Below are 21373 nucleotides of genomic sequence, written 5' to 3' on the forward strand. Positions count from 1 at the left end.
GGCTCATCCTGTAATCAGCATTGGCTTAGCTCCAGGCTCTCCAGCCATCCTATTCCATTACACTGTATGTAGTCCAATGTTCTCCATAGCAATGTTTCCCCCCTTCATTATTTGGGATCTCTTCTTTCTTTCTCTTCTATCTTTCTCCCACTTCACAAAATCTCTCGTCCTTTTCATGACCCTTCCTTCTTTTATTAAAACTATTTCCCACTCAATCTTCTTTGCCCCCTTCTCCTTCTCTGGGTCTCCTGTCCTCACTTGTCCTTGCCTCCTTCCTCCTCCAAATGTGCTCTCCCAGCACCATTTCCTTTCCTCATCTACCTTGTTCTCCACCTTCTAATTTCCCTGAATCTGCCCCGGTGTCCTTATTCTTGTGTTGCGAAGCATCTGCCACTCTGTTCTGTCCTGAATGCTCTTCGTTCTCTGGCTCCTTATTTCCCCTCAGTACTGTCTCCAGTTCTCCCAGGGTTCTCTTTCGTCACAGTCAAATTGTCCCTCCCTACCAGACTCTTCTTTGATCTCCTCAGGCTCGGTCTTCCCTTACCCTAGATTATTAATAATAGATACCTATAGTTGGTGTAGAATGGTATAAGATAGCTTTGTGTACATATCTGGCCCATAGTCCAGGAGCCTTTGACCCCGCACCAGGACCAACTGGGTTCTGAACTGCATATGGAATGTCTACAATACAATAAAATGCATGCAGCTGGCTCATGTCAGCTGACTTGGGCTCATTGGGCTTGGGCTGTGGGCCTATAAATTTTCAGTATAGATGCTCAGGCTGGTGCCTGGGCTCTGTGACCACCCCCACCTCACCCCGGGGTCTCGGAACCTGGGCTCCAGCCTGAGCCTGAAGATCTGCACTGCAGTTTTATAGCCCTACAGCCTGAGCATGAATCAGATGACATGGCCAGCTGTGGGTGTTTTCTTGCAGTGTTAGCATTACCCACAATGGCTTCGAGATGAGCCTCCTGGGAGCCTCTTGATCCTACTAGAGATTGACATCTGCAATTTCTGCAGTAAATGAAGCAAGAGATGACAGCCTTGCTTATTACACCAATCTTATTTGTCCCCTGAGCATCATCCATCTTGTGCACTGAATAAGGAGGCAGGGGCATTTGGGGCGGGGGAGGAATAGTATGTGATCAAGTATCTGAAGAGTGTGTCATCATGCATACACACAAAGCGGCAGAATTAAAGTTATACCGGAAATCTTAATTTTGGCACTTACTGACTTTTGAGTGGTTGTCTATGCAACCATAATATTCTTTTAACATTATTTTTCTATGATCTTCACAGTAGCACTATGAAGTCAGTCACTTCCTTCTAAAACCTTGAAGATGGGACTTTGGTTTTTGAACACCCGCGTGAAGTGGATTACTTTACCACTTTTGCCATCTACACAGCAGCTGACTGTCATTGTCAACACTCTCTTGCTTCTGCTGTAGATATTAAAAAAAAAAAAAAAAAAAAAAAAGGCAGGGGGAACAGGGTTGAGAGTGGGTCATACACCTAGGCTACACTGGCTTTTTGTCATCAAAATTTTTTTCGTTCAGGGATGTTTAAAAAAATACACACCCCCAAACGATAAGTTTTACTGACTAAAAGCGCCGGTGTGAACAGCATGTTTTAGCGGCATGGCTCTGTCGCTAAAAGCTGCGTAATGTAGCCATAGCCATAGTGTCTGAAAGGTAGGTGACCCCCAAGGGCACTAAACCCTATAGTGCAATCCTGTGCCATTTTCTGAAACCATTCTGGGTTTTTTTGGATTATTACTATTCTTGGCATAATGTGCTAGTAGATTTCCAGAGGGTCTCATATACACAGCTTTTCAAAGGAATTTGGTCAAGGTAATTGTATACAGTAAAACTCTAAAAACAACAAGGAGTCCAGTGACACCTTAAAGACTAAGATTTATTTGGGCATAAGCTTTGATGGGTAAAAAACCTCACTTCTTCAGAGGCATGGAGTGAAAATTAAAGATACAGGCATAAATATAGGCACATGAAGAGACGGGAGTTGCGTTACAAGTGGAGAATTACTTGCGAACACTGGTTCGCCACTTGTATGGTAACTCCCTTCTCTTCATGTGCCTATATTTATGCCTGTATCTGTAATTTTCACTCCATGCCTCTGAAGAAGTGTGTGTTTTTTTTGTTTGTTTGTTTTTTTTACCCACGAAAGCTTATGCCCAAGTAAATCTTAGTCTTTAAGAGTCATCGGACTTCTCGCTGTTTTTGTGGATACAGACTAACACGCTACCCCTCTGTTACTTGGCAGTAAAACTACAGTAAAACTACAGTATCCTTGTTACCTGATGAAATAAAACTCTACTTAAAGCTTTCCCCCTACCCCACTGTGCTGTTTACTTTCTATATTTTTTGCTCAGCTTGGACAGTGAAGTAAACAAGTCATTTTCACCCTTGTTTGTAGTCCATTTCTCTTCCTGATTCTTCTGCTGAAATACTGGTGTTCTCCGCGCTTTAAGGGAAAATGTAGATCTCAAAAATCTTTTTTTCTTAAAATTAAAAGGCTGGGTTGCTGTTCTAACACACTTCTTACTAGAAGACAAACTTGTGGAAAATAGGTTTAGCTCTCCTGTAAAATTTCTGTGCTCATTTTTCATGGTGTTTGTTGCCTTTCTATTTAAAACATTAACTGGTAAGTTACACTATTGCAGCTTTCAGGCTGTGAAATTTAGACATAGTGTCACTATGTAGTTGAAATGTGTTTTGATGTAATTATTTCCCCTAGAATATGCCTACCCTTATGAAGTGTGTAGCTTGGTTGCCATGTGTCGTAAAACTTCACAGAAATAGAGTTCAAATTATAACATTTTAACTCCCATTAATAGCTCAGTCTGACATGCTTTGATCCTCATTTCACTCTGTTGCTTTAAAGGGACACTGACTAGATTGTGATAACAATTTTTTGTTAGAAGTAGTTTCAAGTGCACATCTGCTGTAGAGCCCCTGCTTTTTTTAAATTCTTACAGCTGTGTGATCATTTATATAAATAGCTTTTTTTTCCTCTCTTGCTGTGTGAAAGACCCATACAAACAGGGGAAACTGACTACACAGAAGAGCAGAGAAACTGATTAGATAAAATCAAATGCATAAAATAAACTAGTGTCAATATTTTTCAATGTGACTTTTTCTAAGTTAATATTGTGAACTACTTGGTGTTGAGACTGATTGATTCAAGGGAGGATTGAAACTAACTAAACTAACTAGATCAAAGATGTGAGGTTTGGTGTGTAGTTTACTTGTAAGACCAGAAATACTTTCAAAGATAGCTTGCGGGCGCTCTCTATCTATCTATCTATCTATCTATCTATCTATCTATCTATCTATCTATCTATCTATCTATCTATCTATCTATCTATCTATCTATCTATCTATCTATCTATCTATCTATCTATCTATCTATCTATCTATCTATCTATCTATCTATCTATCTATCTATCTATCTATCTATCTATCTATCTATCTATCTATCTATCTATCTATCTATCTATCTATCTATCTATCTATCTATCTATCTATCTATCTATCTATCTATCTATCTATCTATCTATCTATCTATCTATCTATCTATCTATCTATCTATCTATCTATCTATCTATCTATCTATCTATCTATCTATCTATCTATCTATCTATCTATCTATCTATCTATCTATCTATCTATCTATCTATCTATCTATCTATCTGGATTTTCTTTTTGCAGACGTCTCCACCTCAACAAGAAAGCAACAGACAAACAACCCTATAGCAAGCTTCCTGGTGTCTCACTTCTAAAGCCATTAAAAGGCATAGACCCTAACCTCATCAACAATTTAGAGACCTTCTTTGAACTGGATTATCCAAAGGTATGTCTGAGTTCACTTTTTTCAGAAGTTGAATTGGTGGCCTGTGCTAGAGCTATCAGAGTATAATGTGAATTTTGTATCTTACACAATAGATGGAGACAAACAACTTACGTACCACCTTATGTATTTCATGACATCTGTTTGTTACCTCCCTTGTTCCTGATATCTCAGCTACAACATCCCTACTCATTATTCTGTCAAACCATCTTATCTTGTGCTAGATTGGGGTGTATTTGTACTATAGCCTTCTGCAATATAGTTATATAACTATTTCGTGTGAACTAAACTAGCAACAGTTTTGCCAAGTTTATGTACCAAACAGTGTACTTGTAAGCATTTACTTTAATACTTGGCCTGACTTTGATTTACAGCCTCTGGTTCAGGACTCAAATCTTGCACCATGCCCAGTGCTTCAGGCTCTCTCTCTACTATGTTCCCTGCTGCTGCTGCTTTCCCCCCCTCCAACTCCCCCAAATGTGGAGGATGTTTACCCATCATTTTGGTAAAGCATAATGTGTGAACTGAAAATGACCCAGTGGGCTAAACACTCTTTTATGGCCACCTTATGTTGCCTCTTTTGTCCCATTTGTTCTTTGGTTTCCCCTTTTTTCATACAACCAATAGACATCTCTTCGTTTTTAATTGTTTTTAGTTTTATATAGTGGGCCTGGGAATGTTAGGTTTGGGACTTGAATTGAGAAGTGTAGTCTTAGAGTTGTTCTGAAATACTGGGATAGGCATTATTACATTGTGTTTTACAATGCTATGTATATAAGAAGTAAAACAGAAATTTTGTAGTGACATTACAAAGGAGGCTTTGCCGGAACTCCCAGTGGGCGTAAGAGGCTGTCTGAGGATTCCTTTCCAGGATCAGGCCTTCAAACACTTTATTCCGCAAGTACTTGGCAAAGTGCCTTAAGTTCTGCAGGAAAGGGACTAAATACAGCATTGCTCCTGCAAGCTGCATTGTTGGGAACTCAAGTTTTTTGTGAAAGGCAATGTAAACACAATAGCTGGCTTCAGTCTTATTGTAGTAATAATTGAAAGAATATTTGATAACTTGTAGCCTTAAAAAATATCCTTAATATTTTGGGGTTCTTAAAATGTAATTGCAAAATAAATTTGGCTTTCTTCAGTGTGTGTGTGTGTGTGTGTGTGTGTGTGTGTGTGTGTGTGTGTGTGTGTGTGTGTGTGTGTGAGAGAGAGAGAAAGAGAGAATCAAACATTTAACTTTTCCTGTACAATAATGATGTTTGATTCCTGCATAAAAATACCTTTCCAGTAACACAAAAGAAAATTCTTTAATGTTTTACAAGTACAAAAATGTTCTCTGGGGCTGACGGCTATGTTTTTTCAGAAGTACTGATGGTATACTCTAACCACAGCATTCTTCACTGATAATGCAGTACTTGTAGCTATTGATGTGTAAAAGCAAATCCTTCAGTTCTGTAACACTGCTTCCTGTGTCAAGTTTTGGTAGAGTTTTGTAGACTGTAACTATTTCCTTATTTTAATGAGTTGTACACCCATTTGCATCAAATCTTGTTTTACTAGTATGAAGTGCTCCTGTGTGTACAAGATCATGATGATCCAGCCATCGATGTTTGTAAAAAGCTCCTTGGCAAATACCCGAATGTTGATGCTAGATTGTTCATAGGTAAGTAATGCAACTGCATGGCACAATTCATGCCTTTATAAATGGATCGTAAAGAAGCTAACAGGAAAAAAATGTGTGGAGTCTTCTAAACTGGGAAACCTGTATTTGTCTGTGGATGCTGGTTCTGTAGTAGGACAGCCTATTCGAAGGCAATGTAAGCTTGTCATCGACATCCTGACGCCAATTAAAAAAACAAACTCCAAGGAGGATAATTTGTGCGAATTAATATTAGCCACTCTCTTCTACTCCAGAATCACTCCTCTCAGCGCTAGGGCTGTGCAGCTTATCAATTACTTCAGCCTTAAGACTGCAAAAAACAATTGTGCATTGGACCTCGATGCCAGTTGGCTAGGCCTGAATACCCAGAACTGATTTTAGAGTGTTACCACGTACCTTCATGATAGTAGGTCTGCTCCTAAGACATTTTCCTACTCTACACACTTGTAGGATGGGCCACCTCCTCTCCTCTACGTGCCTTGTGTTTAAAGGAGGGGAAAGGATCTTTAGTGCCCAGAATCTTTATTGCTCTCCCTGCCTAACTTTGAACAAACTGAATGATGTCTGGTACTCAGCTAGGGACAAAAATGCTGAGATGGTGGTTATTTTTATGTGTATTACCATAGTGCCTAGGCACCCCAGTCATGGACCTGGACCCCATTGCACTATCTGCTGTACAAACACAGAACAACAAATTGGTCCCTGCACCAAGGAACTTTTAATTCTATTCTCCCACCCAAACAAACAAACAAAAATCATACCCAAGAGAGTCATTGCCATATATAATATCAGTTGAGTTGGCAAACTCAGGAGAAGGGGACTCTAACCTCTTAGAATGCAGTTTCTGAGCCCCAGCAGATAGCTGTTGTATGTACAGGGCCCTTAGTGTGATAAACAGTAATTTAGTGAGCTTATAATATTGTCTCTTCGATACAAAATTTAATAAAAATGTTCTTTGGAAAAACTACAGTATCTGTTAATGCAGGGGTGTCAAACTCAATTGCACAGGGGGCCAAAACTCAAAACTCGCGGGCCGAACAGTATAACCATTTATTTAACAGACTAAATATTTATGTTTTTTAACCATTAATATGAACCAAAATACAGGATATCATTCCAAAATAAATACATTTCAACTTAAAATATTTTGCTCTTCATAAAAAAATATCCTGTCAATACAATACATTCAAAATCTGTACATGCTGGAATATTAAAAAATCTGAAAATATAAATAAAAAATTGAATTTAAAGCAAAAGTATAATCATAACAAATCATAACATTCCATTTTCTTGTCCTATTTAGTCAGAGCCTGATACTTGGAGTCTTTCCTTTGCAACAAGTTCATTTATGTTTGGGGTTAGGTTCTGTGTTGTGAAGATTCTCAGGATCGATTGCAGGTGTTCATCAGTGAGGCGACTCCTGTGTGACGTTTTGTTAATTTTCATCACAGAGAACAGCTGCTCGCACAGATATGTGCTGCCAAACATGGACAGGATTCGAGCCGCATGTTGGCGGAGCTGCGGCATCGCTTCAGGAATGAAGCGAGTGAACTGTGCTGGCCCCGCAGTGTCGTACTTTGCCTTCAGTGTCCCGTTACATTGCAGTTCTATCAGCTCCATCTGCATTTCTACAGGTGCGGTTTCCACATCGACTGCAAATGGGTTGCGAAGCAGCTCGAAGTTACTTTTCTGTGCCTCAAAGTCACTGAAGCGCCGTGCGAACTCAGTGCGCAGCGCGCTGAGTTTTTCAGCAAAGGTGGCATTTGGGAAAACTGTGGCACTTTCTTGGTTCCGTATTACTTGGCAACAGGGAAAGTGAGACAAGTTGCATTGGTGCATTTGTGTCTCCCATAAGCGCAGCTTCACTTGAAATGCCTTCACTGCATCATGCATATCGGTTATTATGTGCTCCCGTCCCTGGAGTTGAAGGTTTAAAGCGCTAAGATGCGACGTTATGTCAGCCAGGAACGCCAACTCACATTTCCACTTTTCATCCCGCAGAACTGTGCAGTCTTTCCCCTTACTGTCCATGAACTGGCAGATTTCCTCTCGCAGCTCAAAGTGTCTTTTGAGAACTTTTCCCCGACTTAGCCACCGGACCTCCGTATGATATGGCATATCGCCAAACTCGCTATCTATTTCCCGCAGAAAAGACTGGAATTGGCGGTGATTTAAACCGTGGGCTCTGATAAAGTTGACGGTTTGTGTTACAGTGTTCATCACATGATCCATTTTTAGGACTTTAGCACTCAGCGATTCCTGGTGTATGATGCAGTGATACACTGTCAACTCACCGGCACAGTTCTCCTCCCGCATCTTTGAGCGCATCCTTCCCACCAGTCCATTTTTTTCACCACACATAGCAGGTGCGCCATCTGTTGTAAGTCCAACGAGTTTTTCCCACGGCAGTTTCATGTCGGTTACACTTTGAAATACATTTCCAAAGATGTCTTCTCCTTTCGTTGTCCCGTGCATCGATTTAATGTCCAGTATTTCCTCTGTTACGCACAAATTGGAATCCACACCACGGATAAATATCGCCAGCTGTGCAGTGTCAGTCGCGTCAGTAGTTTCATCCACGGCAAGGGAGTATGCAACAAAATCTTTTGCTCTTTCAGTCAACTGTGTTTTCAAATCAGTCGCCATCTCACAAACCCGATTAGCAACAGTGTTTCTGCTGAGGCTTACATTTGCAAACGCTCGCGTTTTATCTGGACAAAGGACGTCGCACACTTTCATCATACAATTCTTTACGAATTCCCCCTCGGTAAACGGCCGTCCTGATTTGGCGATCTCTTCGGCCACAATGAAACTTGCTTTCACAGCAGCTTCACTTTGTGATTTTGCTTTGGTGAAAAACGTCTGCTGGGATGTCAAATTCTTCTTCAACTCCTCTACCTTTTGTAGCTTCTGTCCTGCGCTCAGGTTTTTGAATTTGTTCTCATGTTTCGTCTCGTAGTGCCGTCTTAGGTTATACTCCTTCATTACAGCGATATTACTCCCGCAAAGGAGACACACTGGTTTACCTGCAATTTCAGTAAACATATACTCATTCTCCCACCGGCTTTGAAAGCCTCGGTTTTCAGAATCAATTTTTCTCTTGGCCATTGTTGGGGTCTAGCTTTGATTTGATATTAGCGTTGTATACATCAACAGACCGCGAACTTGAACCGCGGCTTGCCGTTGGCGGCAATTGCACTGCATCATGGGATTTGTAGTGTGTGTTATTGGGGCGTCATATCACAGGGCCATTAAAAACAGATATATAAAACGATTTCGCGGGCCGGATATAATTGTATGGCGGGCCGGATGTGGCCCGCGGGCCTTGAGTTTGACACATGTGTGTTAATGGGATGAATATATGTCACATAGGCTTCGACTGTCTTCTTTGTTTGGCTAAGAAGACCAGAATAGATTTTCAGAAGTGAAGGTTAGCATTTACCAGTACCACCCTAATTTTGGAGGGGAGGGGTATAGAGTCTGTATTCTATTACATATTTGTAAAATAGCTTCTGGATTGTGGAAACCATGCATGATGTGTATAACTGTTTTTTTTATTTTTAATTTTAAGGTGGAAAAAAGGTTGGCATCAACCCCAAAATTAACAATTTAATGCCAGGGTATGAAGTTGCCAAGTATGATCTCATATGGATATGTGACAGTGGAATCAGAGGTAGGTGTATGGTGTGATGGTGGTATTTGGAATGTTGTCTTTAAAAATACAGTACTGACTACCTGCTTCTTGGCTGTACCGCTAGACAGGCAATTTAGTTCTCATAAGTCTATACATTAAGATTGACTTCCAATTGAGTTACAACTGTTAAAGGACACGGTCTGTTTTAATTTGGGATCTTAAATGACATGGCTTCTGAATTCAATTATATGAAATGTCTGTACTTCAATTTAGTGGATTTTTGTAGATCACTCCAAAGCTAAATTAAGCTGCACCTGTGTGATTAATGCTCAGTGAATAGCTCTGCACAGGCACAAACTGATTGGTGGTTTTGTACACACACTCTAAGATGAAATAGGCATGTCTCTTGCTGTAATGTATAAGTTACAAAAATAAGAGACTTTAATCCCAAGTAATGTCTTTCAGTTAAAGTAGCACATCCAATTTTTAGATTTAGAGGATGTTTGCACTTCTAAAAATGAAACAAGTATTTTGATACTTCTAGTGATTGACTTACTTGTACTCTAATTTCAGGTCTCAATCATAACTACAGGTATTTCTCCTTTTGCAGATAATCTAATTTTAAAAAATTGGTGTCAGTTTTTATTGTCCCACTGCTGCCAGTCTGCAAATTGTTAGAAACTTATGCTAGACTGTAAATGTTGACAGCTCCAGTCTTAGTGGAATTTTGTTACACAAAAATATAGTTCACCAAATACGTGACTAACCTTTTCTGCACTTTTAGTAGTAGAATATAAGCTTGAATAGATCTTTATAGAGTGAACTTCACTACTAATAATGAACAAATGGTTTCATAGAACAAATGGCATACAGTGTTTGCATACTAATAATCTGTTTATCATTTACTTAGTAACACCAGACACCCTAACTGATATGGCCAATCAAATGACAGAGAAAGTTGGGTTGGTCCATGGTTTGCCCTATGTAGCAGACAGACAGGGCTTTGCTGCCACTTTAGAACAGGTGAGTGCAATATTACTTTCTTTTGTTGTGGTTTCTTTCCAACAATATGTTTTACCTTTAATGAGCTTTTTATATATACATTTAAAAAAATTTGATAACATTCACATGCGTATTAAGCTTAGTTTACAGGAAATTGTAACAGTGACAGCCCGTGGTTCACAACTTTAGGATTACAAGATTACAACTTTATAATAAATCTAAAACCTTTATTTTATATAAAGTTTGTGAGAACTGACCAGGAAAGTCACTGCTTTCAGCACCGTGCCCAATTGATTGAGCTTCCTCTGTGGTTTTGTGGGGTGGGGGAAGCTTTTGAATTCACCTCTGATGTGCTGGCAGGGCAAGTTCTTTGCTGTGAACTAGAAGTGAGACTGTTACTGCCCTTTGTTTAAGCAGCAGTTCTTGTCCATTGGATCCATGTATTACAGAACAAATAGCCGCTCCCTTAATGTCCCAGCAGCCTAGTCACAACTCTGCTGCCAAATGGGCTTTCATGCTGGCCCTGAAGACCCCTCTGCCCACCCGGAGGGGTACTGTGGGTTAAAAAATTTTGGAGAGACTTGTGAGTATTCGCCCTTGGATGAATTTCACCCTTCGTAAATATTTACTTTAATATAATTGTAAGCAGAAATATATACGCCACCTCTTCTGAAGAACCATCCCTAGGGTAAAAACATTTAGTTTAGTTGTGAACAAAGGAACTGTAATGGCTTAAGGTAAGACACGGGTGCAGTCTGTGTGTGATCTGATAGTAAACACTTTATTTCTAGTAATTTTTTTGTAAAAAACGAATGGGCCACTTATAGGAACTGTGATGTGCATGTTTTATTCCTGAAGACCATACTTCATTTAGAGTGGTTGGAAATTTATGATGTAAATAAAAAGGATCAAATTAAAATGCTGTAGTTTGAATAAACAAAACTTTAAAATCTCAGGAAATCCAAAGTGAAGTTTCCATTTAAAAAAAAATCCCACCAAAAAAACTGAATTTTTTTGCCTTGCCAAAGCACATCCTTTAGCTATTCACTAGATAACCCTTCACGACCAATTACCAGGCTTCCTTTACGCTTCCAATACTGAACCATCACATCCCCCCCAAAGCACCACATAACTGAGAGATACCTCTGTGTAGTCCAGAAACACTGCCCTCAGTTCTCCATCACATAGTGCAGTGGTCTCCAAAGTGGGGTGTGTGCACCCCAGGGGGTGCGCAAGAGGATCCTTGGGGGTGCGCGGCAGTTCGGGCGGGATACTGATAGGGGTGCGCGATCAAAAAAGTTTGGAGACCACTGACATAGTGAAAGGAGTAGTCCTATGACTCAGTCCACTTTTCACACTATATATTGACAGGGATATCTAACTTTTCCTTACCCTCCTAATACAATATTACTAGTGATACTGTGCAATCGAGATAAACAAAGATCTAACTTAACTTGTGTATGCTACACTCTTCTAAAATCTGAATTTGTACTCAGCAACTTTGCTTATTTTTAAATTTACAGCCAGGACCCTATTAAGTGCATTATTGCTAGGGAATGGGTACCAAACTCCAAATGTCCAGATTCTCAAACATTTCTGCTTGCTTTTACAGAATTCCAGTGAACAGTTCTTTAGGGTAGATTTCCAGCCTTAGTGCTATCTGATAACATGCTTTGATTTCGTAACTTCCACAACTTAGTGTTTTGGTTTTGAAGAACTATACTTGCAATGTTAATATTTTGTCAAGTAACTTTAATGATGCCAATTTTTTACATTGTAATTGATGCTGGCAGTTGGTAGAGCAAAGTTCAGTTTACCAACTGATACTTAATTGCTTAATCTCTCTGACGTGCTATTGATAAGTTTAGCAGAACTTTTTTTTTTTATAATTTCAACAGATAATATACATGTTTATTTTTAAGCATTTTCTATTTTTATTTATTTTGAATTTTCAGTTATGGGAATTTTTTGTGGGGATCAGACAATAATTACTTAATGACAAACATTGAGATGCAAAAAATTAAAGCTTTATAACCGTTTAAGCAGAAATGGTCAACATCATATGTCAAAATATACAGCATAAATATCCTTAAATCAAACACTAAGTTCGCAAGCAACATTTTTCTTACTTGCCTATCTGTAAATTTCAATTATTATTGACAGAAATATTTTTTGTTGGTTTGTGTGTGTACAGTGAAATTGACATTTACCACCTAAAAATCTAATCCTTTAACTGTTTGCTGTGTGTGTATGTGTGTGCGCCTGCCTGCAAATGAGCACAAATGGTGGATAGGGCTGGTGACGTGAGCTCTGCTGGATTCTTCATAGGCCCTTTGAAGTTCTTCAAAGCTGATTATGATGTTTATAGGTGAAACCTCAGCTTAATATTTTTATAATAAATAACTCCAAAATTCTCCATCTACCCTTATTAAAATCAATACTGTACACCATTCTGATCTGAGGACTCGTGGGACCACAGTTTTATTTTATTCTAGATCAAGTTGTTTTTGAGACCGTTCATCAAAATTGCTGTGTTTTGTGTTCTGCACCAGTGTTATAGATTCAAATGGATAGTTGCAGAATTCTAGAAGGGGTAATATGTTCTGGTCTCCTGTGTCATAAAACCTTGTTTATCTAAGTCCGAGTTCTTGGACTATGTACTCATAATAGGGCAGTGAAACACAATAAATACTTGAAGTGGGAATGAGACAATGTAAAGCAGTAAGAATTCATAACAAATATTAATACATTAACAAGTAAACCGCATTGTGCCTAATGCAAGATGGGCGATTTGATATTTGCATTTTTAAAGTGAAAAACTTTTGAAACAAAGCTGCTTTCTTCAGTTTAGGACAAGAAGTGAACGTGTAGTTTTTGATTCTTTCTATGCTCTTCTGTACTGTGCAGGCAGAGGCGTTTCAAAGCAAATAGATAGCACAATACAAAAACTGTAGCTGCTTGAAAGGTTTCTGCCAAGTTTCTTTTAGTGAAGTCAGCCACCTCTAGCTAGCCATTATCTTGTCAAAATCTTTTAGAGAAATAAATCGGATAGTAAAGATGCCATAAGTGAAGTAGAAAGTCATTTGACTAGAAAAATAATTTGCACAAATTGCCTGCCTAGTTTTAAAGCCCGATTTATGACTATTCTCTTTTTGTAGGTATATTTTGGCACTTCACATCCCAGGTCATATATTTCTGCCAATGTAACTGGCTTCAAATGTGTAACAGGGATGTCTTGCCTGATGAGAAAGGATGTATTAGACCAAGCTGGAGGACTGATAGCTTTTGCACAGTACATTGCTGAAGATTACTTTATGGCCAAAGCAATAGCTGACCGGTAAGATAACTTCCAGTGAGTCTTCTTTAGACAATATTCAGTTTACAGTGTGTTCTATACTTACATTCTTTGTTTTTGTAAGATAAAACTAATGCCTCTTGGTTAAGTATTTTGATTTGAGGCACATTCACTGTGTATGTTTAAAACCATGGTAGGTGTTCCCATGTAGTGCATAAGTAGCAGCATAAGCCCCCCACCCTTCTGTCCCCTGTGCACGAAATGTCCTCTCTGAATTAATCTGTAGGGGCTTCTACCCTCTACTCCTGCAAGTACCTCCTGAAGAGCACCTTCTTCTGGGACCTCTGCAAGGAGGTAGCAAACAGGTGATGGCCAGGTTGTGCAGCATTGGGGATATATGATTGTATTGTTTAAAAAAAAAAAAAAAAAAAATCTTTCAGTTGATTTGGAACCCCCAAGCTATGCACACGCTAACCTATGGAATCATGGAAACTTATTTTCATTACCGTGCTCATCCCTTTTCTCCTCCTGTTAGTCACATTCTTTGCATCTTGTTTCAAATAAGAGTGCAAGCTCTTTTGTGGCAAGGTACAGGCCTACCTGTGTGTTAGTGCCGTGTCAGCCCCAAAGAGCTTGTGACTGACTGGGGTTTCTAGATACTGCCACAGTGCAAATAACTAAGAACAATGGTGGAAATGTGTGTCCATCTATCCTATATGAATAGATCCTTTGAGAAGTAATTAAACTTGCATCTCAATTTCAGAAGTCTACAAGGGATCAATTTTTCTGTGAACATGGCACAAACATAATCTGTGTTGTTGCTGTTGGCTCAGGTTTTCTGAAGTAGTAATATGTGACTCCTTTTTCAATTACCAGTCTCTCTTGCGTGTGGAAAGAGAAATTATTGCTTATATTCAGCATGATAGTTTAACCATTTTATTACAGCATATATGGCAATGATAACATGTCCTTCAACACTTGAGTTGTTCTTTACGTATGTTATTTGGAAGTTACTTATGACTTGCATTCATTTTCAGAGGTTGGAAATTTGCAATGGCCACACAAGTTGCAATGCAAAACTCTGGTTCATATTCCATTTCACAGTTTCAATCCAGAATGATCAGGTAAAAATTCTAACTATATAGATTTTTCTCCTGTCTTTCTCTGTCATTGCCTCCAATCAGTTCACAATTATAAGGTATAATGCACTTTTCCGAACTAACCATTTGACCTAGTAGCCCAAATAGAACTGCTAAAGTATCAGTTTACATTCTGATGCAGCTTTCATGCGGGAGAGCTTTCTAATGTATTATTGAGAGAGAAATAAACACTGAAGAGCTTTTAATAGAACAAATATAAAAATGTAAGCAAGCATTTTTCTAAATACTTCAGTATACTCCAGTAGAGATGTTTTGGACTTTGTGTGCAATAACCATATAACAGATATTGTTTATGCCAATATTTGCTGGAGTGGGTATTAAGCAAAAGATTAGAGGAGGGTTTTATTGAAAAGAAACATAAAGCACAACTTACTGAGAGAAAGGGGAGGAAATGAAAACAGAATTTTCACTATGTATTATGCAGCAAAGTTTGTCTGGTATTAAAAATAGACTTTATATTTTTAATTTTAGGTGGGCCAAGCTGAGAATTAACATGCTCCCTGCTACGATAATTTGTGAGCCAATCTCTGAATGTTTTGTTGCCAGTTTAATTATTGGATGGGCCGCTCATCATGTTTTCAGATGGGATATAATGGTATTTTTCATGTGTCACTGTTTGGCATGGTTTATATTTGACTACATTCAACTAAGGGGTGTCCAGGTATGTAGTTGGAGTCCATATTGACCTGTGTCTTATACTGAAAGGTATTGCTAATGCCATTATTACAGTTAAAACTGACTTCACTTGAGAATCTTGTATAAAGCACAATCCTGGGAGATAGGCTAGAATTTGGCCTCATGCATTTTCTGCGATCTTACATTCATGCAACCCCAGTTTAAATGGGAATGTAAGGCAGGACAGAATTTGGCTTTCTGTTCTAGTTTTGTTCTTTGTAAATACTGCCTCTCTCTGCAAACGTAGGGAATTTTGAAATATGATACTTGAAAGACCAGCATCTTCTCTAGATGTTTGCTTATGAGCACCTTCCCTTTTCCCTTCAAGATATTATACACTCAAATGCCTAGGGAGAGAAAAGGTATGAACTACTCATGGCCTAAAACCTAGCTTCATCCTGGTGATGCACGAGGAGATTGGTGTTTGTTTTTAATCTGCTTTAGCTGCAAAGCCTATGGGTATGTCTATGAGGTGAGCTGTGGTGGTGATTCTTAGCTTGAGGAGACACTAGCTCTGATTTGAGCTAGCACACTAAAAATAGAGTGTAGCTGCCATGGCACGAGCCGGGGGAGAGACTAGCTACCCAGAGTACAATCCTGTCTGAGGCCATAGGCATGAAATTAGGATGGCTAGCCCCTGCCACCTCTTGCTCGGCCATGGCTGCACTCTATTTTAACATGCAAGTTTGATCAGATCTAGTGTGGTTATGTCTCCTTGAGCTGAGAATCACGCCCTTAGCTCTAAGTGTTGGCATATCCTGTGACTTAAGAAAGCTGAGCTGTTTATACATTCACCCTAACTTGAAAATGGTACAGAAAAAAAATATAAAATCAGCAGTAGAAATGCAGTGAGGGGACTTATTACTGGGGGGGAGGGAGCGGCAAGAGGACTTCAACAGAATTTCAAATGTGGGAAACCACTGCATGGATCATAGTGTTCTGGTCTCAAAATGGCACTGCAGGAATCTTTCAAATTGATCCCTCCTTTCTGCACCACCACCACTCTCCCTCCCTCTTTTTTCTAAAAAAAACAATAATTGACTAGCATTGAAATCTTGCATTTGGTCTTGTGCCTGGCGTCCTTCTTGCCAGCACCCTTAGTGGTGTGAAATTGATTCAAAATCAGTTTCATTTTACTACTGGAGGCAACGAAACAGCACCACTGCTTCAGAGCACAGGCAGAATTGGAGTCCTGGACATTTTTACCTTTCTTCAGCTTGCCATCTGACCTTTGTTCTGGTGCTTCTGGTCCAAATCCTCAGGAGCATTTCACCCTCCTTGGACACACTATCAGTGTACTATGGCCCAGGGAGGAACATCTGGTATAAGGATGATCCTGCAGTGGCATATGGCTGACTTAGGGGCTCATTCTCTACACACCACCTTTGCTGTCGCTGTAGTGGGGAAGGAAGAGGTAGAACCACATGCCCCATTGCATTTCATAGACCTTGGTGTAGGTGCCTTGGCTCCATGTGGCCCTTATAGGCTGATATGACTTAAAAACATCTCTCTGGCTGCTCTCACACAGCACCTGGTGGAATGCATGCACCACGAGCAAGGCTAGCATTGGGTAATGCCAGTGGGAGCTTCGTGCCAATTTTGCACTCCCCTCTCCCTCTCCACCCTCCTCATCTTATGTGCTTTTCGTTTGGAATGAAATACACCCCTGTGCAGAGGGACCACACAGGACCTGTGCACTATTTACATCTTCCTTCAGCCCTGTTCTGCAGGCTTAAATGGTACATAGGTCTTGTGCCATGCTCTCTGTATAGGGTGGATTTCACTCTTTGGGAGTACCCAAGCATCTGGCCCACTAACTACTACTTTAGTGTGTGTGAGATGCTTTTCCAACTCATCTCAGTTGCCTAAAATGGAATGTCTATTTGAAGGTCTGGTCTCTTTTATAGTCTTCATTTGAAGAGACAGTTAACTAATGAGAAACTTGAGCCATTTTCCTTTTTTCCCCCATCTCCTCCTTCTGTACACAAGTGATTTCTCAAACCCTGCTAGTGATCATGCCATGATCCTACCATTTAATGTGTAGTATTCATCACGGCAGGTGAACAGTTAACTTCGTTTGAGAAGTACAACAATTTTCAGACAGTGTATGTGAAAATAATATAAGCTTTCTTTTGACCAAGAGTACTTTTGAAATTGTATCTTGTTACTGTTGGTGTGTTTCTAAGTATCTGATCCATCTTCCAGTAAAGTTAATTAACTTCATTTGGTGTTGAATCAGGCCCCAAAGCATTCCACTGTGGCTGAAACACAGTACAGTATTGAAAATATTTACTAAATGGGTTGCTTTGAAATTGGGCAGGCTACAGTATGTTGGCAAAATGGATGCTGTTGTATATTTTGAGGATAATTGCTTAACCAAACACAATTTAATTGATAAAAGACTGTACACATATGATAATACACTTCTCTTTAAACAAGATGTGCCCATAAAATAAATATTTAATTTAGTAGTTGCATTAAATATTAATGTCTGTGTTTCATTCCCAGGGTGGTGCTCCGTGTTTTTCAAAACTTGATTACGCAGTAGCTTGGTTCATCAGAGAATCCATGACAATATACATTTTCCTATCTGCCTTATGGGACCCCACTATTAGTTGGAGGACAGGACGCTACAGATTACGCTGTGGAGGCACTGCAGAGGAAATCCTTGATGTATAGCCCCAGCTTTGTGACTGTATTTCAAAAAAGAAAAAAAAGGAGAAAAAAAAGTATTATAAATTATGTTTATATAAATGCTTTTAAAAAAATCTACCTTCAATAGTTTTATTACTTGTATGTTTTGGTATTTGTTCTTTAATTTATTTTTGCATGGCACTTGCATCTGTGAAAAAATACATCTGTAGTTTTGGCCAAATGGTACCTTCTTTTTTATGTATAAAAGGAAATCAAGAGAATTGGTCCCAGGATCCATTTTCTTTATGAATGTTCTGCAGTAAACTCTAAAGACAGTATCCTTCAGTACAGGAAAAGCTTCTTGCTCTGTGGTACGCTATCTTAGTAAATTGAGAGGTAAAATGGCCTTTGTCCATTGGATTGCAGCAGATTGGAGAGTAACATCACTACAGAAGTACAACAGGCTTCTGCAGCATTTGAAAGATGGAGCTAGTAGCGGAACACTAGGAGAGAAGTCCTTAGATGCTTTATGCCTACCTCTTGTAGTTGCTGCAGAGCAAATATAAACTAAGAGATAACTAGGCCTTGCAAAAAACAAAAGCTGGAGTCTTGTATTTATATGTATATATTAAAACTATTTTTTTTTCTCATTGCAATGAACCAAAAGTGGACTGAGTTTGGGGTGGGTGGGTGGAATTATTAGTTAGCCATGTGTTGAGGGCATCTTTTGGCCAACTCTGATTGGTTCTGTCTTGAACCATTGTTATCACTGTGCTGTAATTAGCCTAGCTAATCCCCTTCATCATTCCTGTCCTCTTTAAGGAGTTTTTTGTTTCTGTGGGTGAATGTTTTGATAATTGTGTGTGTGGGGGGAAGCATTTCAAAAACATTTCACACATGAGCTATTTTCTTACACAATGTCTTATTGTTAATAAGAATGTAATTTCATGATGCAGGTATTTAATATCTTTTTTTAAGTGAGCAGATAATATACCTATACTAGTCATGAATAAATATTAAATTGCAGTAGATATTGTGAGTATATTAACGGGCAGGATGAATTTGTTACTGATTACATTGTAACCTTAATTTAACTAAGTCTACACTCTTGGCTTTTTGTCTTCTACTTTTAGTCTAGTCTTTAAATTGGATTTTTTTGTATTCCAATGGTATGATTAAGGACTAGATTATAACCAAGTTGTAAATGCATGCTGTATTCTTTCCCTCTCGGCTCCTATGAGCTTATTTTCCACCCCCATTGTGAGATTGTTCTTAACTTGTGGTGAACTGGACTTGTTTAGGTTTTTTTGTTTAAATATTTAAAAACAAAAATTTAAAACCGTACAAAGCAAAATTGGAGAGGGACATTGCATAAGCCTTATGGTTTTTTATAACTGTATACTGCTTCTTCTTGAGAATGGGATGAATGTCTGCTGCTAAATGCAGGGCTAGCATTGTCACTATGGCAGCTTTAAATGCTAATTTATACGCCACTCCTGTGTCAAAGCATAATGTGTAGCATATTAGCAATAATTATATGTATTTATAAAAAATGGACAATTTTTCACCTTACTGAGCCAATCCATTACTTGTCTATCTGATATACACACGTGTGTTTGTGTGTGTGTACATATTCTGAGGCAAAATGCTTCACCCAGCTTCATATTCTTTTGCCTTATGACATCACTGAATTTGTTTTTGAAGGGCATTTTTTCTACATGAAAACAAAGGCTTTTTGATGCATGTTCCATTCTTTACATGTGAATCGGGGAGAAACTCTTCCTGAGGAAAGGTGCACGCTGAAAACCAGTCTAGTTGTGACCCACTGAAAGGTTGCTTTTTTTTAATCACTACTATACAGATGAATTTTGCTGACAATGTGTATATTTTATTTGTTTCATGAAGTTTGGTTGACGCCATTCATTGCACTGCTAAAGTGAAGCCGAGCTTGTTACTTAGTTTTACGCTGTTCTCCATGTGGGCAGTGTAAAAGAAAAACCAAAAAGGCTGAACAGACTTCATTTTTTTAAAAGTTTGTAGGTATGACGAATAACTGTTTTGATGTGCTTTTTGCATTGGTGGAGCCTTCATCACTTAAAAAAAAAAATGACGCTTCATTTAAGCAAACAGCTTGATTTCTTGTATTGTTAGAAAGTTGAGTTGATGAAATGGAAACCAATACTTTTGAGTACTGCAGAGGGCACTGCAACAACTGCATAAAAGTTATGGTTAAATATGGTTAGTTTTAAAAGTCTTGATCAACAGATGTCTAGAATATACCATGTTTATTATTTAAAATCATTGTCTTGTTTTTGTTTAAAAAAATAAATTTTGAATAAATCAAATGTTTGGAATATAAATCTGTTTTTACTTTATTCAACTGAACTAATGTTGCCTTAAAAACACACACACACAAAAACCTTGTGTTACTTACCAGTAGTTGTCTTGCTGTAAAATAAAAATGTAACTTTAATTCATAGCATTTCTATGGTGCTATTCTCTGTAGTAACTGAATCCAGATTACTACAACAAATATGATCTAGTTACTTTTGGTAAATGTGCACAGCAGATCATTTCTAGAAATCTGTCCATACTACAACTTTGAACTACTTTAAAGAACTCCACATGGCTCCTTAAAAAAAGAACAAAATTTACGAAGTGTATTCTGAACCCTGCTAAGGAGTTTCTTCTGAACACATTTCAACCTAACAGGTCATTTGTGGAAGGTTTGCTGCAGAAACATGCTAGTTTTCTTACAAGCAACTCAGTTCTACAAACATGGTGTGAAAAAGGTATAGGGTTGCAAAGTGTGTACTTCCCAGCCAGAAAGTAAACAGATTTAGTATGATCATGCATTAAAATAAGCAAGCGTGCAATTATAAAATTAAATGTTGACTTCACAGATACGCACCTGTGGTTTTGTGCTATTGGACATTTGAAGTTTACATGCCTATGGGGTCTGTTTATGATAGCACATTTAATTAAAGTGCTCGTTTATTTGAACATGATCATTTAATAAACTTCTTAAAACATCATTGTCTTCCTATAGTTATGGGGGTTTAGGGCAAAGGTCACAAGTTATGGGACTGAATGATACCCATCATTTGTCCCATAAGGCCATGTGGACGTCTGTACTGGTTCCTGGAGTGGTTTTGGGAATAGTTCTCCTATTTTCATATATGTATTGAACTTGCTATAGTCTGATTACTGTATTGTACCAAGGTGGGTATCATCCCCATAGAACATGTGGAAATCGAAGCAGAAATGGCTCCTCCTCCCCCCCCCCCCCATTACTACAACACATAGGTATGTCTACTCTGCCGTTGGGAGTGAGCCTTCTTTCCCAGGGAGGCAGAGTTGTGTTGGTGGGGCGGGCGCTAGCGTAATAAAAATAGCTGTGAACGTTGTGGCACTGGCAGAGGCTCAGGATAGCCACCCAAGCTCAGAGT

At 38.8% G+C, this 21373-nt stretch overlaps 1 protein-coding gene across 2 annotated transcripts in view; it reads left to right on the forward strand.

Annotated features, from left to right (window-relative positions):
* UGCG (UDP-glucose ceramide glucosyltransferase) overlaps positions 1 to 20284 on the forward strand; it is a 39123-nt gene extending 18839 nt beyond the window's left edge. Inside the window, exons 2-9 of one of the 2 annotated variants that reach the window (XM_005294791.5) lie at positions 3729 to 3870; positions 5425 to 5527; positions 9096 to 9197; positions 10069 to 10181; positions 13319 to 13497; positions 14493 to 14579; positions 15087 to 15276; positions 17799 to 20284. In XM_005294791.5, the coding sequence (XP_005294848.1) occupies positions 3729 to 3870; positions 5425 to 5527; positions 9096 to 9197; positions 10069 to 10181; positions 13319 to 13497; positions 14493 to 14579; positions 15087 to 15276; positions 17799 to 17969 (1087 nt within the window). In that variant the 3' untranslated portion in view covers positions 17970 to 20284. The remainder of the gene's footprint in view (positions 1 to 3728; positions 3871 to 5424; positions 5528 to 9095; positions 9198 to 10068; positions 10182 to 13318; positions 13498 to 14492; positions 14580 to 15086; positions 15277 to 17798) is intronic. The other variant, XM_042850384.2, reaches the window with a different exon arrangement.
* Positions 20285 to 21373: the final 1089 nt, after the last annotated feature.

Source organism: Chrysemys picta, chromosome 6, assembly GCF_011386835.1.
Source record: "Chrysemys picta bellii isolate R12L10 chromosome 6, ASM1138683v2, whole genome shotgun sequence".
Lineage (NCBI taxonomy): Eukaryota > Metazoa > Chordata > Testudines > Emydidae > Chrysemys > Chrysemys picta.